At 51.4% G+C, this 27,194-nt stretch overlaps 1 protein-coding gene across 1 annotated transcript in view; it reads right to left on the bottom strand.

Moving 5' to 3' along the window:
- Ergic1 (endoplasmic reticulum-golgi intermediate compartment 1) overlaps positions 1-26,855 on the bottom strand; it is a 103,319-nt gene extending 76,464 nt beyond the window's left edge. Inside the window, exons 1-2 of the mRNA XM_031352163.1 lie at positions 26,831-26,855; positions 24,472-24,745 (exon numbers count right to left, since the gene is read on the bottom strand). Of these exons, the coding sequence (XP_031208023.1) occupies positions 24,472-24,745; positions 26,831-26,855 (299 nt within the window). The remainder of the gene's footprint in view (positions 1-24,471; positions 24,746-26,830) is intronic.
- Between the last annotated feature and the right edge of the window lie 339 nt (positions 26,856-27,194).

Here is a 27,194-nt window from a genome sequence, read left to right on the forward strand (position 1 = left end):
GTGGCTCTAAGAGAATTGGGCAACTTCTGGCAAGAGGTTTACCTGGCCCGTGCGTGGTTCTGAAGCCTGGGATACTTGAAGAAACAGCATTGGTGCTCAGGTGTGGCCCTGTGCTGCCCCAGCTAGAAAGAAGGGGGGCTTTTAAAGTGACCTCCATCCTGCCCTCCGGAGATGCAGCTCAGTCATGGAGTGCACCTGCAAAGGCTCTGGGTCCCAGCCCCAGCACAGCATAAATAAGCATCCACCTTGAAACGTCATCCGGTGACCCCCTCAGAAGCAACATCGAGGCATCAGCGGAATCTACAACAGGGAGCAAATGAACCCAGCTCCACCCCTAGCCTCAGCAGCTTTCGGTCCCTACTAATGATACACTGTACAGCCCCTCTGTTTCTAAGCCCGGTGCCTGGGGCTGTGCCTGGCATACAGCAGGAGCCCGGTGCATTCCTCAAAGGATCCAAGAAGCCAAGTGATGGATTCAGGAGACATGCCGAGCAGCAAGTCTGTTCCCCATACACGTGGGCTCCAGTGCCAGTCCATTCTAGCAAACCCTCCTGCCCACTGGAGGAAAACAGAAAGGGAGGGTGAGCCTAATTTTGCCCTGGAATGTGGCCTTTTTCAGTCAGCTGGAGAGGGTGATGAGGAAGTGGCCGTGGGAACCGTGGGAATGGGGAAGGCAGACCCCATTCACGCAGTGCAGGAGGCGCTAGCCCTGGTGGAATGTGCAGGGTGTGGGGCGCCAGGAAGCAGAATTCCTGAATGACTGGCTAGGGCTGGGCCTCAGGACCGCAGTCCCCTAGGGAACCTGTGCGGCCAAAGGCAGTGTCTCATCAAAACAGGAAGATCATAGAGGAAAAATGCGCATGTAAGTGGACTGGTATTTACAGGGATCAGCCCCGCTGTGACCCTAGCAGGGGTATGGAGGGGACGCAGGGTGCAGAGGAGAACTTAGGGTCTGCCTAGACACCAGCCATGCTAATTCTCTGGTGTGCTGCCGAGCCTTCTATGTAGGCCACACACCGCCTCCCAGCCCATCCATGCAGCCCAGAAAGCTATAATGGAGACTATGAGCTAGAGGACTACAGAGAGGCCTCCAGGTGCAGGGCTTTCTCACCAAATACCTAGCCTGCAATGGCTTCTACCCTTGGACAGTAGGGATTGCTACTCTCATATTCGAAGGGTGTTAAAAAGGCTAGGATAACAAACTTTGACCAGTGCACACACTGGCTGGCCAGGGCGGACCGCCATTCCTGTTTCTGGGCTGGGTTGACACTGTCCCATACCGCAACCCTGGAATTCTGGCTGAGATGCCCCCAGCCCACTCTGTGCTCAGATCCTGGGATAATGTCCTGCACCTGTGTCTCTTCTGTGAACCCTTTCTCCCAGGATCCTCTTCTGCCTAAGAGGATGCTACGAGAGGCTTCCAGTGCTGGAGACGGCACGCAGTAGTTCATGTGTACTACACTGTTTTGCCCTCACATAACACTTGGATCAAGGGACGCCATTATCAACTCAATGTTACAGATGAGAGAGCAGTTCCACAGTGCCGACGGACCTACACAACTTCCCACAGCCAGGAAGGGGTGGAGCCCAGGCTGTGACCATTCCCCACAACACACAAGTCTGGCCAAGAGCTCAAGACTCATGGGGTGGGGAGGGGGAGGGAAGGGAGAAGTCTCCGGTCCAGAGTCTCTACAAGGAAGTGACAGAAAGAGAGGCATCTTCCTCAAAGCACTGGACAGGAAATGACGCTTCTACAATGGAAGTGGCGACAACCTGGATGTGAATGGGGACCGAGCCCAGCCATGTTCATTGTCAAGCCCTGCTCCAGCATCAAGCAAGCTGCCACTTCATCTTTACAACAGCGCCATGAAGCAAGCACTGGCCTCCGTGCCCCTTCACAATGAGCAAACTGAAGCCCCACGGGTTCCCTAGCTCACCAGTACAAGAGTCAACACATAGAGTGTGAATGGGCACAGGCATATGCCAACATGGCCCTAAAGTCTACTGGCCCACAAGGGGCCCCAACACTACTTTTAAGTTCCCCAGCTGGCCCTTGCCAACACTCACCTAGAGCTGTCTGCATACCCAGTACTCTCCTAACACTTCCTATGTGCAGTGCTTCACTCTTGCCACACCCCTGAGAGAGGCAGAATGGCTGCTCCAGTTGGTAAGTGAAGGTAGTGAGGGTGAGGCCAAGGAGGCAAGCTAGAACTCGGTTAGTTCTCTGCCCCACCTCCTTGAATGAGGCTAGGTGACAGACAGTCATCCTAGAAGAGACAGCACACCCTCTGCCATCTTTGAAAATGTGTCCACCCATGCCACCAGGCCTTCAACTACCTTGTTCTGAACCTACAGGTTTCTCCACGCAGCTGCTCCTACCTTCCTCAGAATGACATCTGTTCTAGAACCTTCTATGGCTCCCAGCGAGTGGCCAGCATGTGAAGATCCACCTCAGCTGTCTGTTCATCTCTCACTGCCCTCCCACCTCCCAGTGCTCACCAAGAACAGACACTACAATGTCACAATGCCTTCTCTTCTCTCAGACTCACATTTGTCAAACCCCTCTGCCCCGCTTCCAAGAAGCCCCCGCCACACTGACCCCCTTACACATCTACCCCTTGCTTCTCTTCCCGTCAAATGTAAGTGCACACGTGTAACTCCTCCCCACCTTCCCAGCTGGGCTCTGTTTCTTGTGAGTCAGGTTCTAGTCTTCTTGCATAGGTCCTGCTGAAAGCTGCCGCATTCTCCAAACTTACTGCAGCACTTGCCACACTTGAGCCCAGCCCCCTCACGGACGGGACATGCTGTCTGCCCTGGGACACAGGTATCATTAGGTCAGGTCTTCCGGGGCTAGAGCGCTAAGGCAAGCTCCTGCCAAGATGCCATGTACCGAGTCACCCGCCTATTGTCTTTTCATTAACTGGCTGGATGTGACTTACAATTTAATAAGGGACATGTGATGAATTGAAGGTCAAGGTTTTCAAAACATCCCTGAATGTGGAAAATGTGAATCAAAGAGAGATCTTGGCAGACTGACTGGCTGCTGCCAGAGCCAGCTGCTGCCAGCCTGATGGGTTTGCGTTAGTATAGTTGAACCTGTGCAGGCACCCGCCCTGAGAAGCCCTGGCCTGCAGACAGCTGGTCCTGGCTATATGAAGCATGGAAGGTATGCTCCTTTCCCAGGCCTCAGGCATCTGCTTACCCACCATGCAGACCCATTCATTCACCTTTCCCTCCAGAGCAGCCTGGAACTTCCTGCTCCAGGCGCCAAACCAGCTCTGTTTATCATTAAGGTCTCAGAATTAGAGATCATGGGAGAACCTTCTAGAATCCCAAGCAAAGTTAAAGCTAACCATCCCTACAGTTCTCTGGGCATTCTTGCTAGAAAACCTTTGGTCATGGACTCCCATGGAAGGCAAGCCTCAGCAGGGTGGGCACCATGTCCATGGAGGTCAGGTAGACACCCATCCTCTGCCCGGTCAGTGGCACGAAGTGCTCAGTATGCAGCTGTCACTGTGTGAGTGATAAACAGGCCAGCGACATTTGGCTGGGGTTGAGGTTGGCTTAGTAGACTTGACTTGCATTGAATTTTTGGCCCAGCCAAGCCACCTGTGCAGAAGCCCAGGGAAAGGTATAGAGAAGCACATATGCAGCCGCCCTAGATCCAGGACAGTCACAGAGGCAGGAGGATGCCCTCCTCTCCTTCCATTACTGTCTTCTGTTCCCCCTCATGCCTTAGGAATGTGAGAAAGAGTGCTTTAGGGCAGGTGGGGGTGGGTGATGCAGTGAGCTGTAACACTCACCCTATGCTCACCCCATTAAGGGCAGCCAGCCCCATGGTGGCCTTGTCCAATACGGGAATATCCCAAGCAGCTCACCAAAGTCTTCATTTCAGGTCCCTAATGGCCAAGTGTCCACCGGTCAAGTGACCCCTCAGAAGTTAACTTTTCTTTGGCGGGAAGGGGGACTGAGCAAGTCGGACTCCAGCAGCCTCTATGCAGATCCCACCTATAATAATCATTTAAAGGAGGTGGGAAACCTCCTTTATGAAGTTATGCTCCTGAGCTTTGGTTACTGTTTCTTAAACTGCTTTTCAGGCAAGTCCCATGTGGTCCTATAGCAACAATCAATGGCTGAATACTTCCAACACACCAGGCACACAAGAGCCTGGCATGGACTTTTCAGTGCCTCTGAGAGGCAGGATCCAGGCTTCCCTCCATTTCCAAGCCAGGAAGTTAAAGGACAGAGACGTGAAGGGCTAAGCCCCAGCCAGGCAGACTGCAGAGCATTGGGGCCTGAGGGATCCAGAGTTCATGCTTGCTCCTGCATCATACCACACCTCCATGTTGGGCCTGGAGCCCACGGTGGTGCTATTAAATGGGGATAGGGGTTGCTGCTATTGTTGTTGAGACACCAAGGCTGGCCTGGAACCTGCTATGCAACCTAGAATGACCTTGACCTCTTGATCTTCCCCAGTGCTGCTGATTACAGGCCTCCCCACCATGTCCAGCTGGTTCTGGCTCTTTTGAGATAGGAGTCTTTAGTCCAGGCTGACCTGACTCACTATGTGAGACACCTCTAGGCAGATCTCTGGTCCCTGGAACCCGGGCAGTACAGGGGGACATCAAAAGCCAGCCTACGCAGCAGGGGGCTGAGGCCTGGACTTCTCTGCTCACTTCTCCCTAAAGCAAGAGGAAACCCTGAGGCCAATCAAGTTACCATGACAGCTGGTCCTGTGGTACACTGCACATGACAAGGTTTCTGGCCAATTATCCAAATAACAGCAATTAGGGACACCTAGTGAAAGGGGACATGAGGCCCAGGTTCAGTGTTCCATACTGGGAAGCCTCCACAGTAAGACCACTGAGGCACAGATGGGCACATGTAGGTCTGCAGCAATGTACACACTCCTATGTGTGTGCGCACACATACATGCACATAAGTACTTGTAGGACATTTGGCAGCGCCTCCTAAGCTCCCCACCCTCAGATGGAACCAGGTACCTCTCTTCTCTACGCCATTATCACAGCGCAGGGGAAACTTACAGAAGGCTAGCTGAACCCTTTACCCGTAAGAGCACAGTATCATACAGAAGCCTGTATGAAGGTCCAGATGCAGAAATAACTGGGGAAAACTATAATGACCAAGACCCCATGCTGACTGGTCATGGCTGGATGCAAGGCTGAGTGACCCCTAGGACTTATCTCATAGAAACTCCAGTGCCCCCAGAAGGAAGGTCCATCCTCAGCCAGGACACAGCAGGGCTTGCACACTCATTCCATAGCTCTGCCACATTCTTCTGTGTCTTCAGTGCTCCTGGCATATCCCTAGACCCCAAGGACCTAATGGTGATCAAGACAGAGTGGTCCCTGTATTGGGGCACTGAGAACTTAGTGACCAGTCTGTACCATCTTCCCAAAGATAGCCACCGACTCCTTCTATAGGGAGACACACACCTCCACCCCAGCCCAGTCCCTGCTGTCCCTTCTAAGGAGGTGTCCATGCTAGACGCCATGTCACTGGTTTGATTTAATACCAGCTGACAGAATCCAGGTCCTGCAGGCTAATCTCTGCCTAAGGACACCAGAGCAGACCACGCCTATGTTCTAGAAAATCAGAAGCCGTCTACCTCACTCCCTTGTTCTGTATCTTTGCCACTGTGGAACTTCTAAGGATGGCACTCAAGGTAGAGGCACAAAACACAACCTCACACCCGATCCTCATATCCCCAGCCATCAAATGGTGATAATCAGAGGTTTTGGCCCCTCTTCTTCAGCTGGTTCAGCTACCAGGAAACACACCTGGAGTCTCAGACACTCTCACCAGGAACCTTGGGAGCACCCTTTTGGTCTCCAATTGGCTCAGTGGAAAAGTGCCAACATACCTGAGAACCTGGATTGCATTCTTAGCACCGAAGCACAGCAGTAGCTGTGGACACTCGGCACTATGCATCACACATTAGTGACCTACAGTGCTTGTTTGGCAAATGAGAAAGAGGGGGCACAGGGACTTAGACCTTGTTTTGAGTCACAGAGCGAAACATTTTTACCCAGAGTCTGCCTCAGACATCTAGGCGCCTGACAACCACCTTAGATTCAGTTTGATTCAATGACAGTTTTAACATTTCAGAAAGACACTTGCAGCAACTAAGGTCCCTGAACTGACCACAGGCTCCCGCTGTCTTGGTTCTGGGCTGTCCCCAGCCACTACACCTCCCCACTTTCAGAGTGCTAGAGCTTTGCCCAGCCTCACCTCTGCCTGTCATCTCCATAAACCAGCCCATCAGGAAGCAAGGGAGTGTGTGTGCGTGAATGCACCTGAGTGTACGTGTGCATGTGTGGGGGAGGATTCAGAGCATGTGGAGCTGGGAGACCCAACCCCACCTCAGCCTTGGCTACTATCTTGTAGTTAGTGCTTAGCAAGGCTCACTTTCCCACAAGTGTGAGAAATCAAAGCCATTATGTGAAATATTCCCATACGCTTGCATTTAAGCCAATTTCCTTTATTGACATAAGCTCAGGGGCCCTGGTTTGCATTCTGCTAGATCAAGTCTATCTGGAAGTTTCAAAAGAAGGTAAGTCCTAACTCTGACTTAGGAGCCACAGGAACCCGGGGCTCAGCCAGCTTCTGCTCTCTGCAAGCAGCCCTTCCTGCAGCCCAGTAAACTGGCTCAGAGTGTAGTGAGGAGCCCAAAAAAACACTACAAATGGGGTGCAGAGATGAGACCCAGGCCCGCGAGAAGCCCTGGGTTCTCCCCACCCTCTACTTCACCCTACCCCAGCTGTCCCAGCACAGAATCCTGGATGCCTGACTCGTCATGCTCAGGGGCGTGAGGGAGCGGGCAGAGGTGACTGGTACACTGTGGCCCCATGGTGAGGGCCCTGGCCCAGGTGGCAAACTTTCTTACACCCTATCTGACTCAGAGTTAACTCATATGTGACAAACCACCTGGCCTCCAGTTTGACCCAGTTTTGCAGGTGTGAAAGGCCAGAGCCAGTTGTTTGCTGGTGAATCTGGACAAGAACTATATGTTTCCAACAACTAACCCTAACCCTAACCCTAACCCTTAGCTTCCCCACTTGGAAACAAAGAGCTGGCTGCCCCCCCTTTCTCCCCCAAGGCTTCTGTACTTGCTGATTCTCAGGTGTGCAGGAGCTGTGCATGGCAACTCTCCACCCGATGTTCTCAGTCCAGGCAAAAAGCACCTTCAGCCCACACTGGTGCAGCGTGAGACCGAAGCACAATGACAGGGACTCCATTTGCACTGGATGATGACACTGCTGTCACCACGCCGCTCCCTTCCATCCTCAGGAAACAGAGCAGTCAAAACCTACAGCCTGTCACTGAGGGATTGGGGACCTAGAATCCAGCAAGCATCTGCAAGTGGGAGATTCTGCTTACCGTGGGCTCCGGCAGGCAGCCTGGGGGACACTCTCAGCTCTACCACTTACTGGCTTTGTCACCTGGGACAAGCTACCTGAGCCTCAATGTCCTTACCTATGAGACTGGGCTGTTATTAGCACCCCATAGCAGATCCCTAGCACTCGGCACTCGGCGCACACAGCCTAACTCTGAGTACACTTTAACACACGTCACCTGCTGAATGCGCCAGCTCACCTTCATTTGATCACAGCTGGGCAAAGGTGGCCGGCATAAAGTCCACACTGTGACACACAGCTCAGAAAGCTGGCACTGAGCACTCCGCAGCATGGCTACAGGATTCCTACATCATCAGCCAGAGGAAAATCTGTGTTTCTGGGACCACTTTTTCCAGCTGTGTGGTTCCAAACTGCCACTCACCCTCCCCTGGGGCCTCAATGTCCTTATCTGTGGAGAATCCGACTTGTCTCTGAAGGCCTTTGGAAATTCTCAAGTCCCCCTGGCTGCTTTGAGACTGAGTATAGAAGGGCAGTCCCAGTTCCGGGCTCCTGACTGCCTGACCAAGAACTTCTACAGTCGGTTGGTAAAGGTGCAGATTCCCAGGTCAGCTGAAGCAGACCGTCCATGGGTAGCACGGCCCCCAGGCAACAGAGAAGAACTGCACGCTTACTAATACAACTACTGAGTCCCCAACCCAGCGACATCCATTTCTAGGTCAGGTGATCTGGCCAAAAGCTGGGTTTAGAGAACATTGCTTTACAGCTTGTCTCCATGACCTTACCATCTGTGTGGCTCTGCAACAAGCTTTTAACCTCTCTGAGCCCGTTTCCTCCTGTTATAAGGAAGTCCAGTTCTCAAGCGGTGTGTGTGTGTGTGTGTGTGTGTGTGTGTGTGTGTGTGTGTGTGTGTAAAGTGAGGGATCCTCTCTTTCCTGGACACCCTTATCCAGGTTCTGGGGACACATTGGACATTTCAAAAGGAGCCTGTGGACTGAAGGTAGAGTGTAGGGCCTGAGTAACTGACCCCCCTATTCCTTGAGACACCCTTAGGAGAAAGCCAGGAACATAGTCTAAACAGAGAGATGAAGCCAGAGTACCCAGTCAATCCCTGAGGAGGGAGGTGCCCTCTCACAGTGGGGGGCTATGGGGTTCAGTGCTGGGTTATAAAGGTTGTCAGCTTCTCTTCCCTCCCTCTTCCCTTCTATACCCACAGGGCTAGAGGTGCAGAGCCTAGGTCCAGTGCCAGGCCCTCACAAGTGTCCATAGGTGACATGGCTGTGCTCTCAGGCATGTTTCTCACTAGGGCAGGCAGGGGTCAGCTGGACGGAAAGTGGACCATTGCTTTGTACCAAGTAAGAGTGCAGTGGCCTGCAGAGCCTGGCAACGTGGCGGAGAGGAGGGAAGGGGAGCCAGATAGCCCAAAGGAGCCCACAGAGGCTGCCAGCAAGAGCGCTTCTGTGGAAGAGGCCTAGTTAACCGCATTGTTAGCTCTCTCTTATCACCACCTGCTCCTTCCTTTTTCAGGACTTTCGTGAAAACACCCACTCATATTGTGGCTCCACCCATCCTCCTGGCAGCTAGACCAGCTGATGGGGGAAGTAGTCCTAGCTTCTCCGAGGCCCCAATGAAAGAGAGAAGGAAGGAGAGAGAGAGGGAAGGTGGGCAAGCATACCCTGGATCCCACTCACCTCTTACCCAAGTGGGAACCCAATGCTGCTGGCAGGGCCAGCAATGAATGGGCTTTCGATGAAGAGGGCTGGTGATGTTCTAACTTGGGGTGGACAGACAGACCCCAGAGGAAAGGAGCTGAGCACATGGAAGGAGCCTAGACTCCTCCACACACCAGCTGTATCTGAGCTATCAGACCGACCGTGTGGAAGATTCACAGGCCCTGTGCTCAAGGAACCGAGTTTTACTCAGTAACCTCCTTCCGGTGTGGTGCACAGTTACCATTATTCTATTCTTAGTTGCTGATCTTGGCTCTAACTTATGAATTAAGCTATCAGAGATGCCTATGAATAGGAGAGCAGAGTGTGTGGGAGATGGTACTCTGCCAGCTCAGGTGTGCACTGGGGCATCTTGGAATGGATCCAGCGGCTAAGGAGGATCATTGGATCCCCTAAAACAGAGCAGACTGGCAGGCACCTGAGCCCTGCTGGAGCTGGAATTCTATGCAGGTGACTCTGCCTCTCTGCTTTGAGGATGTGTAAAGTCAGCTATCAACAACATGTTAGTTTCAAACACTGACTGAAAAGAAACATTATCACTCCAAAGACAAGGCAGGGCTTCACAGAGAAACCCTGTCTCAGCAAAGAGAGGAAAGGAGGGAGGAAGGGAGGAAGAGAGGGAGGGAGGGAGAGAGAAGGAGGAAGAGAGGAAGGGAGAGGGAGGGAGGGAGGGAGAAAGGGAGGAAGGGAGGAAGGAAGAAAGGAAGGAAGAAGAGGGAGGGAGAGAGAGAAAGAGGGAGGGAGAGAGGGAGAGAGGGAGGGAGGGAAGGAGGGAAGGAGGGAAGGAGGGAAGGAAGAAGAGAAGAGAAACTATAAATATCGCATCTGTTGAGGAATATGCCCAAAATAATGAAGATGGCAGGAGAAGGGAGAGGGGGACAGTGCTGACTGGAGTCACAATGACAGATGCCAGCATCTTTTCTCCTCTAGGGCACATGGCCAGACCTCACTTCCTTACCCTCAAAGGACAGTGGCGCCCTAACCTACTTTGCAGGTTATATACTCTAAATGAGGGAACCTGGTCTCCTGGTCTCCACGAAAGCAGAGCGTCCACTCTGCTGGGACTTTACAGGGAGGAAACAAGCTTGTGTGGCACGAAGACACCAAGCTCCTCGGGCCCTTTCTAGAAGAAGCTGACAGACAGCAAAGGCAGGATCTCTGAGGGTTTGCCCTTTGCCCATCTGCCCCAGCAGCCTGGAGTGCTGGTGTTCCCCACACAATGGACAGGTTATGAGCACCCAAGGGAGCCAGGCTCCACGCTAAGACATCCCAGAGTGCTCAGTCTGTGCTCACGGCAGTCCTGGGAGTGGGCACGTGTATCTTTAGGTCTATCTTTGAATGAGGTCACTGAGGCTGAGAGAGGTACAGATACACTGTGACCTGAAGCAGATGGCTAGCCCTGTAACGACCCTGTGCCTCTGCTGAGCACATCACCTGGGGGCCACCACCTGACTGTGTGTAAGGCTCTTGGCCAGATCCTGCTAAGAACAGCACAAGCCTGCCACTGCCACGGCCTTGGAAGACCACTAGTGAGGAAGGGACAGGGCCTATGAGACACATGCACAGAGCTGAGGAGATGGGAGGGCTAATGTGGCCAGGGATGTACAGTGTTAGGGAGGGACAGGGAGGAGGGCTTCCTGGAGGAGGAGGTACTTGAGGCTAGCAGCAGAGATGGGGAGATGCTGTCATGGGAGCAACACTACCTCCTAGCCGTCAGGAATAAGCTCAGACAATTCTGCTACGCTGTCTACAATAAGGGCCAGTAAGAATCCAGGAATAAAAGATACTGAAATTGGATTAAATAAATAAGTAAATAAATCTCCTGATGAAGAAAAACCTCAGAGACAGACAGCTTCGCAGAGTCTCTGGCCTCTGCAAGAAGAACCGACGGATGCCAGGATATTAGCTCTTCCAGAAAGGAAGAAGGCTGGGAGGAGTTATTCCTAACAAACCCTTTTATGAGGCTGATGTCACCCTAATACCCAAGCCAGGGGGACCACAAGAAAGTAACAGGCCAGTGTACATGGTGAACACAAGCGACATAAACATCCTTGGCACGCAGCACACGAGAGGTCATGAGGTGGGCACTTCACCCCGTTCTGCGAGGCTGGTCTGCCCTGGCAGCTGATGGGAACCCTCTCACCAGCAGAGGGGACCCACACAATCCTGATGTAGAACAAGCTCATGAGAGCAGCCACCCTTGAGGGAGAGAAAGGTCTTCGCCATCAGAGTCATCTATGAAAACTCCATAGCTGACAGAATCTATGTGGAAGCTTTCCCCTGAGATCCGGCAGAAGGCCGGGTGCTGGTCCACTCAGGACCAGCAGACGAGTCTGGCAAGAAAAAGAAATAAAAGGCACCTCTAACCACAGACGGCATGATGGCATAAGCCAAACCCTGAGGTTGCACAGAAATCAGAAAAAAGTCTAAGACTCGTTTGAAGCCACAAAAGACTCCAAACAGCTAGAAAAGGGAGGGAGACGTGCTACTCCATGATATAAAATTATACTACAAAGCCAGGCAGTGGTGGCGCACACTTTTAATCCCAGCAATCCCAGCACTTGGGGAGACAGGTGGATTTCTGAGTTCGAGGCCAGCTTGGTCTACAGAGTGAGTTCCAGGACAGCCAGGGCTACACAGAGAAACCCTGTCTCAGGGAAACAACAACAACAAAATTATACTACAAAGCTATAGTAATGAGATCAGAATGATTCCAACACAAAAACCAATGCACAGGCCAGGCGGGCAGAGAACCAATCACATATGGTCAACTCATCCTGTCAAGGGCATCAAGAGGACAACAAGGGGTGAAGATAATTCCTTCAGTAAATGTGCCGGGAAACCTGCCCTTTTACATGTAAAAGGGTAAGATCGGCGTACGCATGTCCTATTCCACATGTGAAAATCATCCTGATGTGGGTTTAAGAAAAACAAACCATAAGACCTAAATGTAAAGCCCGACACCATGAAACTCGTGGAAGAAACCCCTGGCTTGGAATATGACTTTTGGGGGGTGCCTGGGAGGATGAGGGAGGCTTGCGTCAGGGTTTCTCTGTGTAGCCCTGGCTGTCCTGGAACTCGCTCTGTAGACCAGGCTGGCCTCAAATTCCTAAAAGTCCTCCTGCCTCTGCCTCCTGGGTGCTGGGATTGAAGGTGTGCCCCACAGCATCTGGCAGAAGATGGCTTCTTGAATAGCAGCAGACCAGGCTACAAGAGTAACAAATCAACAAGATAATAATGTGTCCTAGATAATAAACGCATGGATAAGACTATAGCAAACTCTATATCTACACAGCAAAGGAGAGACAAATAAAAAGATAGCTGATAAACAGGGAGAAACATTTGCAAGCTGTGTATCTGATTAGAGAGTTAATACCCAAGACTTAAAGAGCAAGCAAGCAGGCAGGCAGGTGGGTAGGCATTTGAGACACTTTTTCAAAAATGAGCAAGACAGCCAAGAATGCACCGAAAAGCTGTTTGACATCAGCTAACTGTCAAGGAGATGCAAACCAAAATGGTCTGGTGATACAACCACACAGCCATTAGCATGGTGGCCACTGAATCCAAAACGCAGCAAGTGTGGTGGAGGGCTTGGGGGGCAAGAGTTTGGAGAATGCTTGCATACAGCTAGGTCGGGGGGTGTAGACTGATGTAGCCATTATGATAAACAGGAAATCAAAACTAGAATACAACCATACACCCAGCAATCTTTCTTCTCTGTGCATACCCAAAGGAAATGAAACCAAAGAGCTACCTGCACACCCCGACTGCAGCACCAGTCACTGAAGGCATAATGTGGAGCAAATGCAGCTCCTAGACAAATATTACCCAGCCTTAGAGAGAAGGGGGGAGGGGGAGGAGGAGGGAGAAAGAGAGAGAGAGAGAGAGAGAGAGAGAGAGAGAGAGAGAGAGAGAGAGAGAGAGAGAGAGAGAGAGATATCAATCCTACCTTGTGCCAGAAAGGACCCAGATGTTAGACAAACTAGGTGAAATACAGCAAACTGTAGATGGGAAGGGAAGGTGAGCCCACAGTGCTCGGAGGAGGAGAGTGGTTACCAGGGTCAGGGCAGAGTAGGAAGGCTGAGTCAGAAAACAGAGAGCCGACCGTGTGGTGAGTACACCTGGGGAAGATCAGACGAAGACACACAGGTGTACCATGTGCAGGGCTTTACTATACAAGGTCATAGCTGTTCTTCGTCGTGGCTATGGATTAAGATATGACAGAGGTAACTTGCTTCCAAAGAGTCACATGGGCTGGAGAGATGGCCTGGTGGTTAAGAGCACTGACTGCTCTTCCAGGTCCTGAGTTCAATTCCCAGCGACGACATGGTGGCTCATAGCCATCTGTAATGGGATCTGACGCCCTCTTCTGGTGTGTCTGAAGGCAGCTACAGTGTACTCATATACATAAATAAATCTTTTTTTTTTTTAAAGAGTCACATGAGCAGGGCAATGGTGGTGCACACCTTTAATCCCAGCACTTGGGAGGCAGAGGCAGGCGGATTTCTGAGTTCGAAGGCAGCCTGGTCTACAGAGTGAGTTCCAGGACAGCCAGGGCTATACAGAGAAACCCTGTTGCGAAAAAACAAACAAACAAACAAACAAACAAACAAATCACATGAAGGAAGCTGGGTCCCCCCAACACAGTGGTGCCTCAAGGTGGTGTTAAGAACTGAGGAGGTCTCATGCTCCTTAAAACACTTTCTAGTACTAAATGAAAGACCCCACCACAGGCTGTTTTGAGCCACAGCCTTACTCTATAGCCCACGCTGACCGCATACCTGGGGTAATCCTCCTGACTTGGCTTTCCAAGTATTAAGACCACAGGCAGTCACCATTCCTGGGTTCCCAGGTTTCTCAGGACTTAGTTCCTATACCCTTTGTTATTGGTTCCTCCTCACTCTAAGCCCTGGTAGTGCCTCCCAGCCTGCAGACTTGTGATGAAAGGAAGTTAGGTCCTGACTGAGCCTGTGCCTCGCAACCCCCTCACCTGGGCTATCACAATATCTGCACAGCTAGGAAGTAATCCAGCTGCCCACTGTTGTAGGGCCACCGTCCTATGACTCACCCAAGGCGATCTGGCACTGGGGCGTAACTTCCCAACAGAATGTCTATTAGCAGCCAGGTAGAAAGACAGGGCAGGGGTGAAAGATCAGAATGCATGTCGTGCGGTTCTGGTGTCCTGAGAGGGTTACCCAGAAAGGCCTGCTCACTCTGGTTGCTTCCCCAGCCCTATAACCCAGTCTACTGGTGAGAAAGGTCAGCAGGCCTCAGGAGGGAAATATGTTGCATGGCCCCTGGAGAGCTCTTAAGACAGCCAAGGTCATGAAAGCCAAGGCTTGTGCAATGGCCCCAGCCAGCGGGGACTGGAGTTGCAGCATGAAGGCACGTGGGCGCCTGCATAGGACACTGGCCCTATGCCAGTTACTTTCTGAGCCGGGACGACCCATGTGGCAACGGGCAGCATGCACAGTGGGGACAGTGGTCAGCTCTTTATCCATAACTTCTTGGAAACCTAAAGTTAGTTCAAAATTGAAAGTTCACTTAGTTTTTAAAAATAAGAAATAAAATATCAAAACTAAAATCAAGTCCAAGGGATGAGGAACAGGGGGCTTATCTGCACCTCAGATCCCAGAACACCTGGTGCACAGTAGGCCTTAGTGACTGGTGACCAACTGCCCACACCTGGCTGCTTCAGCCTCTGGAAGGTGCTCTGTGAGCCCACACAGGAAGTCCTGTCCCCTTCTGTGCAGCTCCTTCCTTAGCACGTGCCCAGTGGTAACTTCCTGCCCAAAGATGCCCATGGTGACCAGAAACAGCCACTCAAGCTTCACCATTGGCCTACCACTGCCCCACCCCCAGCTTCCATAGCAACAAACCATCAATACAGCTGAGGAGATAACAACCAACCTTGGGGTTTCTGTGGGATCGCCCCAAGAAAATAAGGCGATAACATGCCTTCCAGAGTACGAAGCTGTTGAGAAAGCCAGCTCTTACATCACACACAAGCACGTAAATCTTAGCTGCGTCACCTGCCGCTGTGGTATCTGAGCCACAGTCCTTTCTCAAGCCAGCGGGGACAGTCCCCTGTCTCTGAACCAAGGAGATCCATGGCAAGCCTCTGGCCTAGCCCAGGTGTAAGCTGCCCAATGGGCACACTACGTTCCAGGGCAGCACAGCCCCAGGGAGCCTGACGGCTGGGTGCTGATGGTACTCAGAGAAAAGGAAGGGCATACCCCTCAGGAGAGAGCTGGCTAGCCTTGGCTACAACCTCCAGTGCTGCTCAAGAGCCAGCCTCAGCCCTCATCTAGACAAGCCCATGGGAACAGAACTCTAACATACCCCTCTGGCCACAGGCCAAGAGTCCCAGGGTCTCTGCTCAAAGTCCTTGTCCATCCAGTGAGCACATGCTGGTCACACTGGCCAGAAAGTGGGACACAGGACTGTGCACGGCCAGTCAGAGACTTGTTTGGCCCACAATGATGGTTAACAGTGGAGTCTATAGTCGATCATCTGTATGTCACTTTAAGCTTTTTGTCTTAAAAGATGAGGGAATCTGGGGGCCACAGAGACACACTGAAGCCACCTTTCCACACAGACACAATTTTTTTAGCTAGTCACAGCCAGCTCTTGGATTATCTTAGTGTGACTTCCTCTCAGGTGAGCACACTGATGTCACCTGTGGTTGCTGCAAAGGGCAGCCCAGAGCCAACCTGTCCCAGGAACCCTCAAGTGTTCATCACTGGCCTGGCAGAGACAGGACCTTGCTTCCCATGGTCAACATACCATGTGCCCCACCACTGTGGTCTACCAGTCCCAGTGATAATACAGGGGTTAAGTAGCCACTGGTCCAGGGCCTCTCCAAATCCCTGCAATGAAGGAGCGCCCTCATCTACCAAGAGGAAACCTAAGGCCTGCAGCTGTCCAGGGTACCCTAGCTACTAAACAGTGAGAAGAGAGCCATCACGAGGGATCTGCCACATGGGAAGGGCTTGGGGCAGCTCAGAGCAGCCAGGCATCCTCTGGGGCATTTGCAATGGAGAAGAGCACCCTGGTCCAAACTCTGTGTCACATTCCTGGGAGATCTGGAGACACTGTATACTGTGAGTGGACTCTGGGACCCAGCAAAACATCAGAGCAGGCGGAGCAATACCAGGACTCCAAAAGCTCTCTGGGGACGTTTTAGCTAATCCCTATGCTCTAACAGCCTCTGGTGTGAACGTAAAAGAGACAAGGCCTCACCAGGACTCATGGGAACCAGCACTCTCAAGGTGTCTGGAAAGGCAGGTCATCCTTGCAGTGAGGTGCCGGGCTCTGGAATTCCAGTCTTGCACACAACTCGGTAGCTGTGTGCCTGGTCAGTTACTTCCCAGCCTTGGGCTCCAACTTCCTATTCTAATACAGAGTCAGCAGAGGAAACCGTTCCTGGGAAGAAAAAGGAGCCTAGACAATGATATTCTCCAACCACAGATCTGACAAGGAGACAAAATCCAAACCATACAGGAAATCCACAAAAGTAATGCAACCCCAATGAAAAGGTCTGAGCAGGGGACAAGGCAAACGGGTGTGGGGATAATCTCATGTGCTGTATGGAAGATTCAACTGTATAGAGCTGATTGGTCAGTGAGCTGAGGCAGGATTAGAAGGGACATCCAGTGGGAGGAGGGGGTTCTGAGAGAGGGACAGTCATGCCAAGAGAAGATTCAGCCCCACAGACACAGCCACCTGGCAGAACCTAGAATAGAATAAAGGGATTTAAGTTATGAGCTAGTCAGGAAAAGATCCAAGGCTTTTAGCCTGGCATTTATTCACTAAAAAAAAAAAATCTCAGAGTCATTATTTTGGGGAACAAAATGGCATGAATGGAAAAGTGCATGGTTATAAACAAGTGGTCGGTGGGTATGACTCTTGGAGCTTCACCTTACATCTCCTTGCATGATGTCATCCAAAAACAAAAGAGACTAAAGGCTGATGAGGGCAAGGGGTCAGGTTTCTGGGACTAACAATGGCATAACCACCAGGGGAATTAAAAACAGACCACCTGAACAGCAACCTCATTACTCGGCATCTACCACTCCCCACAAGTTTAAGTCAGAATGTCATGAAGAGTGTCTGCACAACTCTGTTCACTGAGAATTAAGCACAACCGCCAAGCTGTGGGAACAACTTCAAGGTCCACTGAAAGATCAGCAGGTAAGAAGGTGGTGTGAGTATACAGCGGAGTACTACACAGCACTAAAAAAGGAGGCCATGTAGAAGGACTTAATGCTAAATGCTGTGAAACAGCCACAGGACAAACATAGAGTGACTCCTCTCCATAAACTCTCAAAACTCTCAGGTAAGCTCAGAGAAGTGAGTGGTGGTTGCCATGGACCAGGGAGGGGACGGATGGAGGGAGCTGTTCAACAGACAGTTTCAGTTAGTCTGTGGTTACTTTCTGTAGACCTGCAGCAGACATGTGCCCACAGCTAACATGCTGTGGTGTGCGGTCGAGTCTCTCAGGAGGGCAGCTCTCTAGTATTCTTCCTGAATTTCAAAACTCAAAACTGCCACCTGACTATAAAGTGACAGCATGAGAGTTTGCTATGGTCCTGGACCTATTCTGTATCCACATAGCGGCCGTGACTTCATAAGCATGTCTTATATTTCATTAAAGGTACACCCTCCCCCCCAAAAAAAGAGTCAGTTTTATTGAGTGGTTATTACAGAAGCAAGTAAGGCAAAAAACAATGAAGTACCATTGCCCGCGTCTGTCTCTCGGGACCTGCATGGTTGTCGGTGATGTGCACGGACTGGCTCGGTGCTTAAGAAACATCAGCATCACTTCCAAGACTCAGCCTCAAATGGGAGCAAGAAGGGAGGCTGCAGGGGTTCCAGACCAGCGGGAGGGCAGCCAATGCAGCAGCCTGGTGTGAGTGGCAGCTACAACTGTTTCCGGCTTTCATTTCCCAGGGCTGGTGTAGAACTTCTCAGACCCCCACTAACCGCCTGTCCATTCTTTGAGAGCTGTATATTAAGTTCTTCTGTGCATTTTTTAAATTGGGTTATGTGGCGTTCCAACTATAAGCACAAAAATGCATACATACACATAAGGTCTGTGAGTTTACTTCATTAGAAGTTTGGCCACTGCCAGGCCCCTCATCTCAGGCAGGGTTCCCACTATTTGGATGAGCATTTCAGACAGTCCTTGCTTCCTGTCCAGCTAGGCTTCAGGCAGGTTTCTGGAGGGCAGCTGGTGTTCCTGGACAGGGAGCCTGTGCCTTCTGGACATGCTTGGTCTCAAGGGTCTCTTTGAAAGACCAACTTTGAGATCTAAAATTTCTGGGGGTCGATTTCCATGGCTGTGAAACAAGGTAAGTACAGTAGGCTCCGTGGGGGAGGTGACTTCTGTAGGCCTTCTTCCCGCTTTCCCTGTGGGCCATGAACTTTCAGAACACATATGCAGGACTGCCAGAGAGCCGCCTAGCCTGTACTCTGCCCACATACATAACCAATGTAATTAGGTTAATAGGCCTACATGCTCAAGCCGACAACAGATGACTAGGCTAACTACCCCTTCCTTAAAAGATCACTTAGGGCCATGCTGCCCAAACTGTACTCTGAGAAATGGTGCCAGGCACGTGACAACAAAGCTCCTTAGACTACACATCTGGCACCAACTGGGCCGAACCAGGACCCTGGTCCCTTCCATGCAGCACTTCACAGACATTTAGAACGGCAGTCAAGCATTAGGGAGAACACAGACTGGAGGAGCTGTGGGGTCCAATCAGTGGCACAGAGGAGGGGGGCTCTGTAGAACTCAGCAGGGCTCTAATCCCCAAGGATTGTCAGAGCACAGATGCAGAGTCGGAACGGGCATGGAGACCCTATACGTCCCAGGACTGCTGTGATGCTGATGGCCTCCGGATCTCAGTTTGAAAGAGCAAAAAGATTAACAGAAAGGACAGGCTGCACACACCTGCAAACCTACCACTTGGGGAAATGAGGCAGGAGATCTCAAATTCCAGGCTAGTATGGACAACTTAGCAGGTCCTACCTCAAAATAATAGGGGTGACAGTATAGCTCAGTGGGAGAATACCAGCCTAGCCCTGCACTTGCTGTCCAGCAGACACAGACAGACAGACAGACAGGCAGGCAGGCAAAGGGGGAGGGGAGGAGGCTGACTCTGAGCTGAGACTGGCTCTCTTTATTAGCCACTGTAGATGTAGAAAGCCAGACTACTTAAGATCAAAGAGGAGGGCAGGCAGGCCAGAACTCTACTCCCCAGGGTTGCCCGCCTGGGCTCCTCCAATCCCCTGCTCCCCAAGGGCTCCAGACCACTTGTCTGTGGCTCTTCTACTTTACAGCGATCTTTCTCACCTCAGGGTTGGCATCAGTCACTGGAAAGCTTTAGCACAGACCCACAGCTAGCTCTGTTCTGATTTCAAGCAATGCCCAACCAGGAGCTGGCTCATTGATTTGAGGGGCAGAATGCCTTCCTCACCAGACTGAGGAACAGAAATGGCCTGAGAGGAGGGACTGTTCCAGGCGAGCACATGAACACAGCTATTACCCAGAGAACAAGAAGGATCCAGAACATTAGAACAGATTGTCAGTTAGTTTAAGGCCAAGCAGAGCAATTCAGCCAGAAGCCAAGAGAAGCCAGTTGGAATCAGTCAGCTTAGATAGGAGTTTGGGCCAAAACAGCTAAGCTAAACCAGCCAGCCAGTGTTCAGAAAGAGCTAGAAAGGGTGAGTTTACTCCAGCAGTAAGCCTCCAAGATTACAATGACATCTGGTGAATAAAAGTTACACTTACATTTGAGATGGGGACTTTACCAAAATTAATTTTAGAAGATTCTGGAATCAATTGTTAGAGGAAGAGAGGAAAGGGGGAAGAAAGGGAGGGATGGGGTACCTACAGACAATTCGAAGATTCATGAGGGGCTATCAAGGATCAAGGAGATGCATTCTTAAGAGGCAGTTTTGCTTCTCTCTGAATTTAGGGACCAGGAAAGAGAGCGCTTCTAGCCCATGGGGCAGAGGAGCTACTCTGGAGGGAATAGCAATGTTGTGCCAGCTCCTGCAATCGCCCTTGGCCTGCTCACTGAGGTGGAATGACGAAGAAGGTCTTCAGGGCTTCCCGTGTGTGTGTGTGTGTGTGTGTGTGTGTGTGTGTGTGTGTGTGTGTGTGTGTGTAGGGGAGGGTTGAACGACTCACCCCCGTGAGACTCCAACAGTGCAGCTCAACAGTGCTCAGCACTAATACAAGCTCAATAAACTCGACCTGGGTTCTACAAGTCATTCTGCCTCTAGTCTGAATTTCTGTAATATTTTTATAAACAGGCCGTCAAGTATGTGGCCTGATCCATCGGTCTCCAGCTCTTCCTGGAATGCAGAGGTAGAAATGGGGGCATTTGTATTGTTCCCTCAGTTAACAGTGAACTGTCAGAGCGTCAGTGGTCGGTCAGCTTAGCCTACCATGGGGAGTAAGGGACTTCAGTTTTCTGCAGGGCCCATGGGGCAAGTCAGGCACTGAGGAAACCAAACTTGATTCTTAGATCAATGTCACTCACTCATTTGGAGACCAAAAGTGGGGTGCAGAAAAACCTCAAGTCAATTTCAAAAGGGCTGTGCTGGGGGTGTGGGGGGTGGCTCAGTGGTAGAACACATGCCCATCATGTGTAAGGCCCTGGGTTCCATTCCCAGAATTGCAAACAAGAAAGAGGGAAACACACACACACACACAGAGAGAGAGAGAGAGAGAGAGAGAGAGAGAGAGAGAGAGAGAGAGAGAGAGAGAGAAAGAGAGAGAGAGAGAGAGAGAAACCTTTGCGAAGTCCATTCAAGTACCCTGAGGGGAGGAGACCTTTGGAAAGCTACAGTAAGCAGTAGAGAAGACTGAACCAAGTCACGATGGGGCTAGCATCACAGGCAATGACCTGAGCTGTCACACAGGGTCACCTGTTCAGAGAGGTCCCCATACTGAAACTCTTTCTTGACAGAACTGAACTTGCATTTTGCACTGGGTCCCACAGATGAGCATCTGAAACTGATACCTGGGCCCTGCACTGCTCTCTTGCCCCACAGGTGGCCCCCTGAGCACACATTTCCATCCCTCCTTGAAGTGAGCACACAGCTAGCCAGGGGAGGGGTGCACCACTCTTAGACCATGGGGTTTCAACATGGGGACTGCCACTGTGGCAGAGCTGGCCCATTGTCCCCTTCCTGAAAGTGGGGCTCAGGCTCCAGGGGAGGGGAGCTGTCAAAGCCTCCGGAATAACAGATAGCAAGTGCCACCAGCCAGCCGGAACTGGGGACAACACCCCCGGACCTAGGTCACAAAGCCAGTTCTGTAAGTTTAATGATCAGTATCAGAAAAACCGTTCAACAGGAACAAAGCAAACACAGTAATCATTTAAGGCTCAGCCTCCTCCCTTAACCCCTAAAACTCAGAAAGGACCAATTCAAGGAGAGAAGGCCTTGGGATGCAGCTCGGTGATAGAGAGCTTGTTTAGCATGCACGAGTGGTGGTAGAGAGCTTGCTTAGCATGCACGAGTCCTGGGTTCCCCTCTGAGTACCAAAGACAGGAAAGAGGGATGCAGAATTCTCCACCAGCAGCTGGCATATGCAATCATACTGGATAAACTGGAGAGGTGTGTTGTGCCCAAGAGGAGCCTCTAGCCAAGCACCACTCTATGTGCAGACATAACCACATACAAACTGGATATAAATCCTGGCCCTCAGGAGGTCAGATACTGATCAAAGGGAAGAGAAGATGCAGAATAATTCACTAATTGCAGAGCAGGTGCTTCCGTGAAAGGGTGCAATGGCAGAAGGCGGAGGACGGTGCTTGCCCGGTGCTTGCCCGGTCCCACACACCACCTGGTCGCAGGTGAGGATGCTGATCATACCCATCTCATGGGCACAAAAGCACACCCAAGTTAAGAAGTTGGTTCCCCTTGGTCTTGAACCAGTGGGGAGTAGGGGTGTTCTAATCACAGCATGTCCTCTGTGTTCCCAACTATTAAAAGATTTGACCCTCCAAGACTCCTCTTGTGCCCCAGAGCTAAGGCTTCAGTGCCAATAGACCACAATCCGATTCCAGCTTTATCTATACCCATGCAAAGGGCTTCTGCCAGAGGAGTGGAGAGACCATGGTTTAAAAAGGATGGTTCACCGACTCTCTTCAGTGACAAAGGGAAGGATGTCAAGTTTGCTTGTATAGTGGATTCTCCTAGACCCCAGTCATGTGACCCCTCCATGCACACATGGCACACTTCTCTGGCAATTCTACAGGGCCGTGCCATGTGCCACCCATCCCTAATGAGAGTACAAGTGGCAGGTGGCTAAACACTAGGTACAACACTCAGCAAGCCAATGAGGGGCCCTGTACTTGGGAAAGGTCTGTAGAACGGTGGAGCCATCCTCCACAGGGAGTCCCGGAGTTCTGCTATGTCAAAGTCTGAAAGAGAACACAAGTGCTGGGCACACGGCTCACTGGGCATGACGAGATCGAACAGTGAGGAATCCATTCTTACTGGTCTCCAGTGGGCCCCAGCAAGCAAGGACTTTCTAAACTGGCATTGGTGGGGACTCCGTGGCACCTAGGTACTCAGGACCTGAGACACATCCAGAAAGTCCAGGGCAGTAGCAACCCAGAGCTGAGCTGTCTGTTCCTTAAACCAGTTGGTAACAAGCAGGCCCTGCCAAGGCTAAAGCTGGCTCTAGCTGTTTTTCTTTTCTTTTTTCTTTTTTTTTTTTTAATCTCACCTACCCTCAACTGCCAAACTTCCATCTGGAACCCAGATCTGCCTAGCCCTTCCAGCATGCAGGCAGGGGAGAGAATTGACAAGATTAAGTAGCCAGAGCAATGATTTCTTTAACAAACTCAAAATCCCTAGAATTTGCGGAACTGTGTGCAGACAGAGGAGGGTTGGGGACCTATATAGTCAGTCAGCACTGGAAGGTTTGGGGACCTGGATGTACCTGCTGCCCTTCTTTCTGCATGGACACACTGTGACAATGGATGTGCTCCTGAACACCGGCTCAAAGCCCTCACGGTTCAAAGCTGCCATGTGTCTGTATGCTTTTGTCTGAGCCCAGGTATGGACCCCAGGGCTGCCTCAAGCGAGCCGGAAGCTGGTTTACCAGACAGTACCAGTGCCCAGAATGAGCTAAAAACCACTTTGGCTGGTTAAGAGGTCTGAGGCCAATGTCTTCTCTAGGCCTGGACCCCAGGTTGCCCATATGCCATGACATGATCCAAACCTTGGGCCACTTTTAGATTGGTTGTCACTCTGTTCGGCCTTTATACACACCAGTAAGAGAGGAAGGACCAGGGGAAACTGTGACAGATGGAGGAATAGCCATTTTCTGGCTGTGGAAAGCACTTACAGATCCCCTCATTCATGGATACCCTACTTCTGAGTTCCAGGTTGAGAGACTGGGCCAAGGATGCCTTACAACCCCTGTCTTTCAGGTGGAGACCTTATTTTTAGTACCAATTTGCAAGAGGTGAAACCGATATTTTGAGCACACCCAGGCACCTACTGGGGTCAGCCAGCTGGGCAGTGAGGGGCTGCACCTTAACTAAGCCTTTCTTCTAACATTGAGAACACCCTAAGCAGCTGGGTAGAGAAGCACAGCCAGGATTCTAATCCTCCTCCTCCAAAGCATCCCACCAGCCCAGGGCATCTCAGAGCCTCTTATCTCAAGGGAATGTCTGGTGGTGAGGCCTTTCCCAAGCAGGCTTCCAGAAGACCTGGCCCTGGACAATGTTGTTCCAGGAGGCAAGGAACCGTACGTACAAAGGTGCCCACTGTAGCCCCTGCAGAAAGCCTGGCCCCTCTGCAGAACCTCAAGATTCTAGCATCCTTCTCTTCCCGCACTGTCCCCACGGCTTGGGGGACAGGCCTCCACATCTGGTAGGGAGAGGATTCTCAGGCTCAGAAAAACTAAAGCTTCTCCAGCTGCGGCCAGACTGAATTGGGCTGCAGCCCTGAGATCCCAGCGGGCAAAGCCAAGCACTCAGCCCCACCTGTCAGCCGGGATGAGGTCCACTAGGGAAGACTGGGGAGAAAGCCTGAGGGATGCCTGAGCTCCTTTTATTAGGGAGTTGAGAGGAGATTTGGTTCCCAGGTTGGGGGAGGGGAATGCAAGATGTCAGGGGCAAGGAGGGGACCCCGCGCTGTGGAAAGAGAGTCCGTGGGCTTGCCCGGGCTGCGTGAGGGGTGGGGGTAGGGCTCGAACCCGGAGGAAGGCCGCGATCCCCTAGGGCCTGCTGAGGCGTGCACCGTGCACCGGGGTCGCGTTTGCACGTAACGGGGGACGGGGTAGGGTCGTCGCCGGCTGCAGAGGGCCTCGGGCCCGCGGCCTCACTCACCTCCTGAAGTCAAAGGGCATCGTGCCGCCGAGCCGGTGGGAGCGTCGCAGGCCAGGCGGGCCGCAGCGCCGCGTGGGTCCGAGCCCGCTGCCAACGCCTCCACGGCCGCCCCGCCCCCGCCAGCCGGCCAGACACTCGCCACTCGCCTCCCGCCGCCGGGAAGTGACGCTCCGCTCAGCCCATTGGGCGCCGCCACATCCCCCGGCCGCCCCTTCCGCCGCCTGGTTAAAGGGGCCCGAGGGCCGGCCGGATTGGGAGGCTCGAGAGTGGGATGCTACTCGAGCCCAGACTCACGCTTTGGTTCATATTGACCTCTGATCTTTTTTCCTAGCCCAAGTGTGGCCTCAGGGCAAATCCCTCTGCCTCTAGCAGTGGGTTTTGTGCTTGTAAAACAAAGCCATTGCGTTGAGAAGATCAGAGAGAAATGCTGCAAATTGGGGGTCCTTGCTTGGTGCTACCTCTGGGTGAAGGTTAATACTGGGGGATGGGCAACGCAGTCCTGGATTGAGAAACTCCACCCACCTCCCACCCATCCTTTGCTTCTTAGGAAAAGCCATCTGGCTCCTGGGATCTGCCACCACCCCTTTCTCTATCTGCATAACTGCTAACCTGCTTTTCAACTTGTTGTAGGTATCAAAGGAGACAGTTGGGGCCCTGCATTAGTAGTGAACAGTCCAGCATCTATTGAGAGCTTCTCCACCTGTTACGGTTAGGCTTAGCTATCTGCTTTTATCATCTTTTATTTGGAGTTGATGTCAACCAATGTTCATTGTGCATCTACCCACCTGAAGTCAGGTCCACGCAGGGTTATTCAGAGGCTCTGAGTATGCAAGGTTGGAAATGGCAGCACAACGCTGATTGCCCCTGGAGCTTCCGTTCTCAGTAGTATGGATAATAAATAGCTCCCTCAACTTGCTGGGCTAGAGGAACTGAACTCTAAACTTTTTGTGATTGGCTGATCTTAGTTGTCAACTTGACATATCTGGAAGAGGAAACCTCAGTTGAAGAATTGTCTCCACCACATTAGCCTAAGTAGGGGCTTATATGTGACATTTTCTTAGTTCCTAAGTGATGATGCAGGGAGGCCTAGCCCTCTATGGGCAGCACCATTCCTAGGCAGGTAGGCCTGTGATCAGAAAGCTAGCTGTGTGTGAACAGTGGAGCCCATCGGCGGCCTTCTGTCCTCCACAGGCTTCTGCATCCGTTTCTGCTTCACGGTTCCTACCTTAAGTACCGGCCCAGACTTCACTCCCTGAAGGACTGTGGTGTGGACATCTAAGCCAAATAAACCTTTTGCTCCCAGAATTGCTGTTGTGGGAGTTTATCACAGCAAAGAAAAAGCAAACTAGAACACCCATGTAGGAGAAATCTGATGTCTGAACTTCCCTGGGTTCTGCTGCTGTTGCCTTCTTCAAAGTTGTGATTTAAGACAACAACTTAAGGAGGAAAGTGGGGCCCAAGTTCAAAAGGCAGGACAGGAGGTAGGGTGGGTTCGTGGGCAGTGTCCTGATGTAAAAACAGATGGGAACAGCTCCTTGGTCTTCTGAAGGATTGGAATGGAATAGGCAACAAGATCCAGGGTCTAGAGTGATAGAGCATGATCCTACCAGCTTCTTTTCCTTCTGACAACCAAAATCCCCCATTCGTTCATTCATTCATTCATTCATTCAACAAGCACCTGCACCCCATGGTCTTATGGGAAATGAGAAAGTTCTGGCCCGTCCTGGAGCCTGGGAGCAGCAGAAAGAAAAATCAGCCCAGGGCCTTCTGGAACCACTGGGTGCAGATGCCTCCAATACAGAAGTTGTGTGGTGTGAAGTTGTGTGGTGTGGGCAATTGATCTCATGTCTTACCTTTTCAGAAGGGAATCCAGAGACTAGCTATTTGGGCATCTCAAGGACTATCCACTTTTCTAGCACAGACCTCCTAAGGCATCTCAGATGTGCCCTTGAGCATGATCAAGGGTAACAAATGCCCAGCAGAGTAAATGAAAATAGGACTGACTGGTGTTGGTATTTTTTTTAACACAGAGAAAAGGCTCCTGACTTTCAGATGGGCACACAGAAACTTGCCTCTCACAGCTTCCCTTGCAGCTAGGCATGCCTATGTGATCAAGTTATTGAAGTGTAGGGAGAAGGTGGCTTTAGAAAGTTGATGTATGCTCTTTGCCCTGGGTGTCGCTTTATCCAGCTAGCTGCCTAGAACATGAGTGCCACTGTCTCAGACCATGAAATGGAAACCACATGGAAAAAAACAACAAGACAGAAAGAGCCCAGGTCTTATCACTCAGTCATCCTATGATTTTATATAAGATGGAAATAAGCATCCTTCTTATTGTTTTGGATTGCTGAACACTTACCTTGAAACTCAGTGGTAACACTCATGTCCAGCCCAAGCACTTGACTGCTCAAATAGTGCACAGAGAATAGGCCAATCTATTATTACTTAGTGTCCTACGATTTTCCTTGGGGGAACTCAACACAACCCAGGATTGGATCAACTGGTTAGTAACTGCACCCCCAATTTGAGTAGCAGCTTCCTAAAGGAGCTTTGTCCCATGGCTACCATCCTGTCCCATAGCCACCATCCTGTCCCATAGCCACCATTCTGTCCCATAGCCACAATCCTGTCCCATGGCCATCATCCTGTCCCATAGCCACCATCCTGTCCCATGGCCATCATCCTGTCCCATGGCCACCATCCTGTCCCATGGCCATCATCCT

This window comes from Mastomys coucha, unplaced genomic scaffold, assembly GCF_008632895.1.
Source record: "Mastomys coucha isolate ucsf_1 unplaced genomic scaffold, UCSF_Mcou_1 pScaffold5, whole genome shotgun sequence".
NCBI classification, from domain to species: Eukaryota; Metazoa; Chordata; class Mammalia; order Rodentia; family Muridae; genus Mastomys; species Mastomys coucha.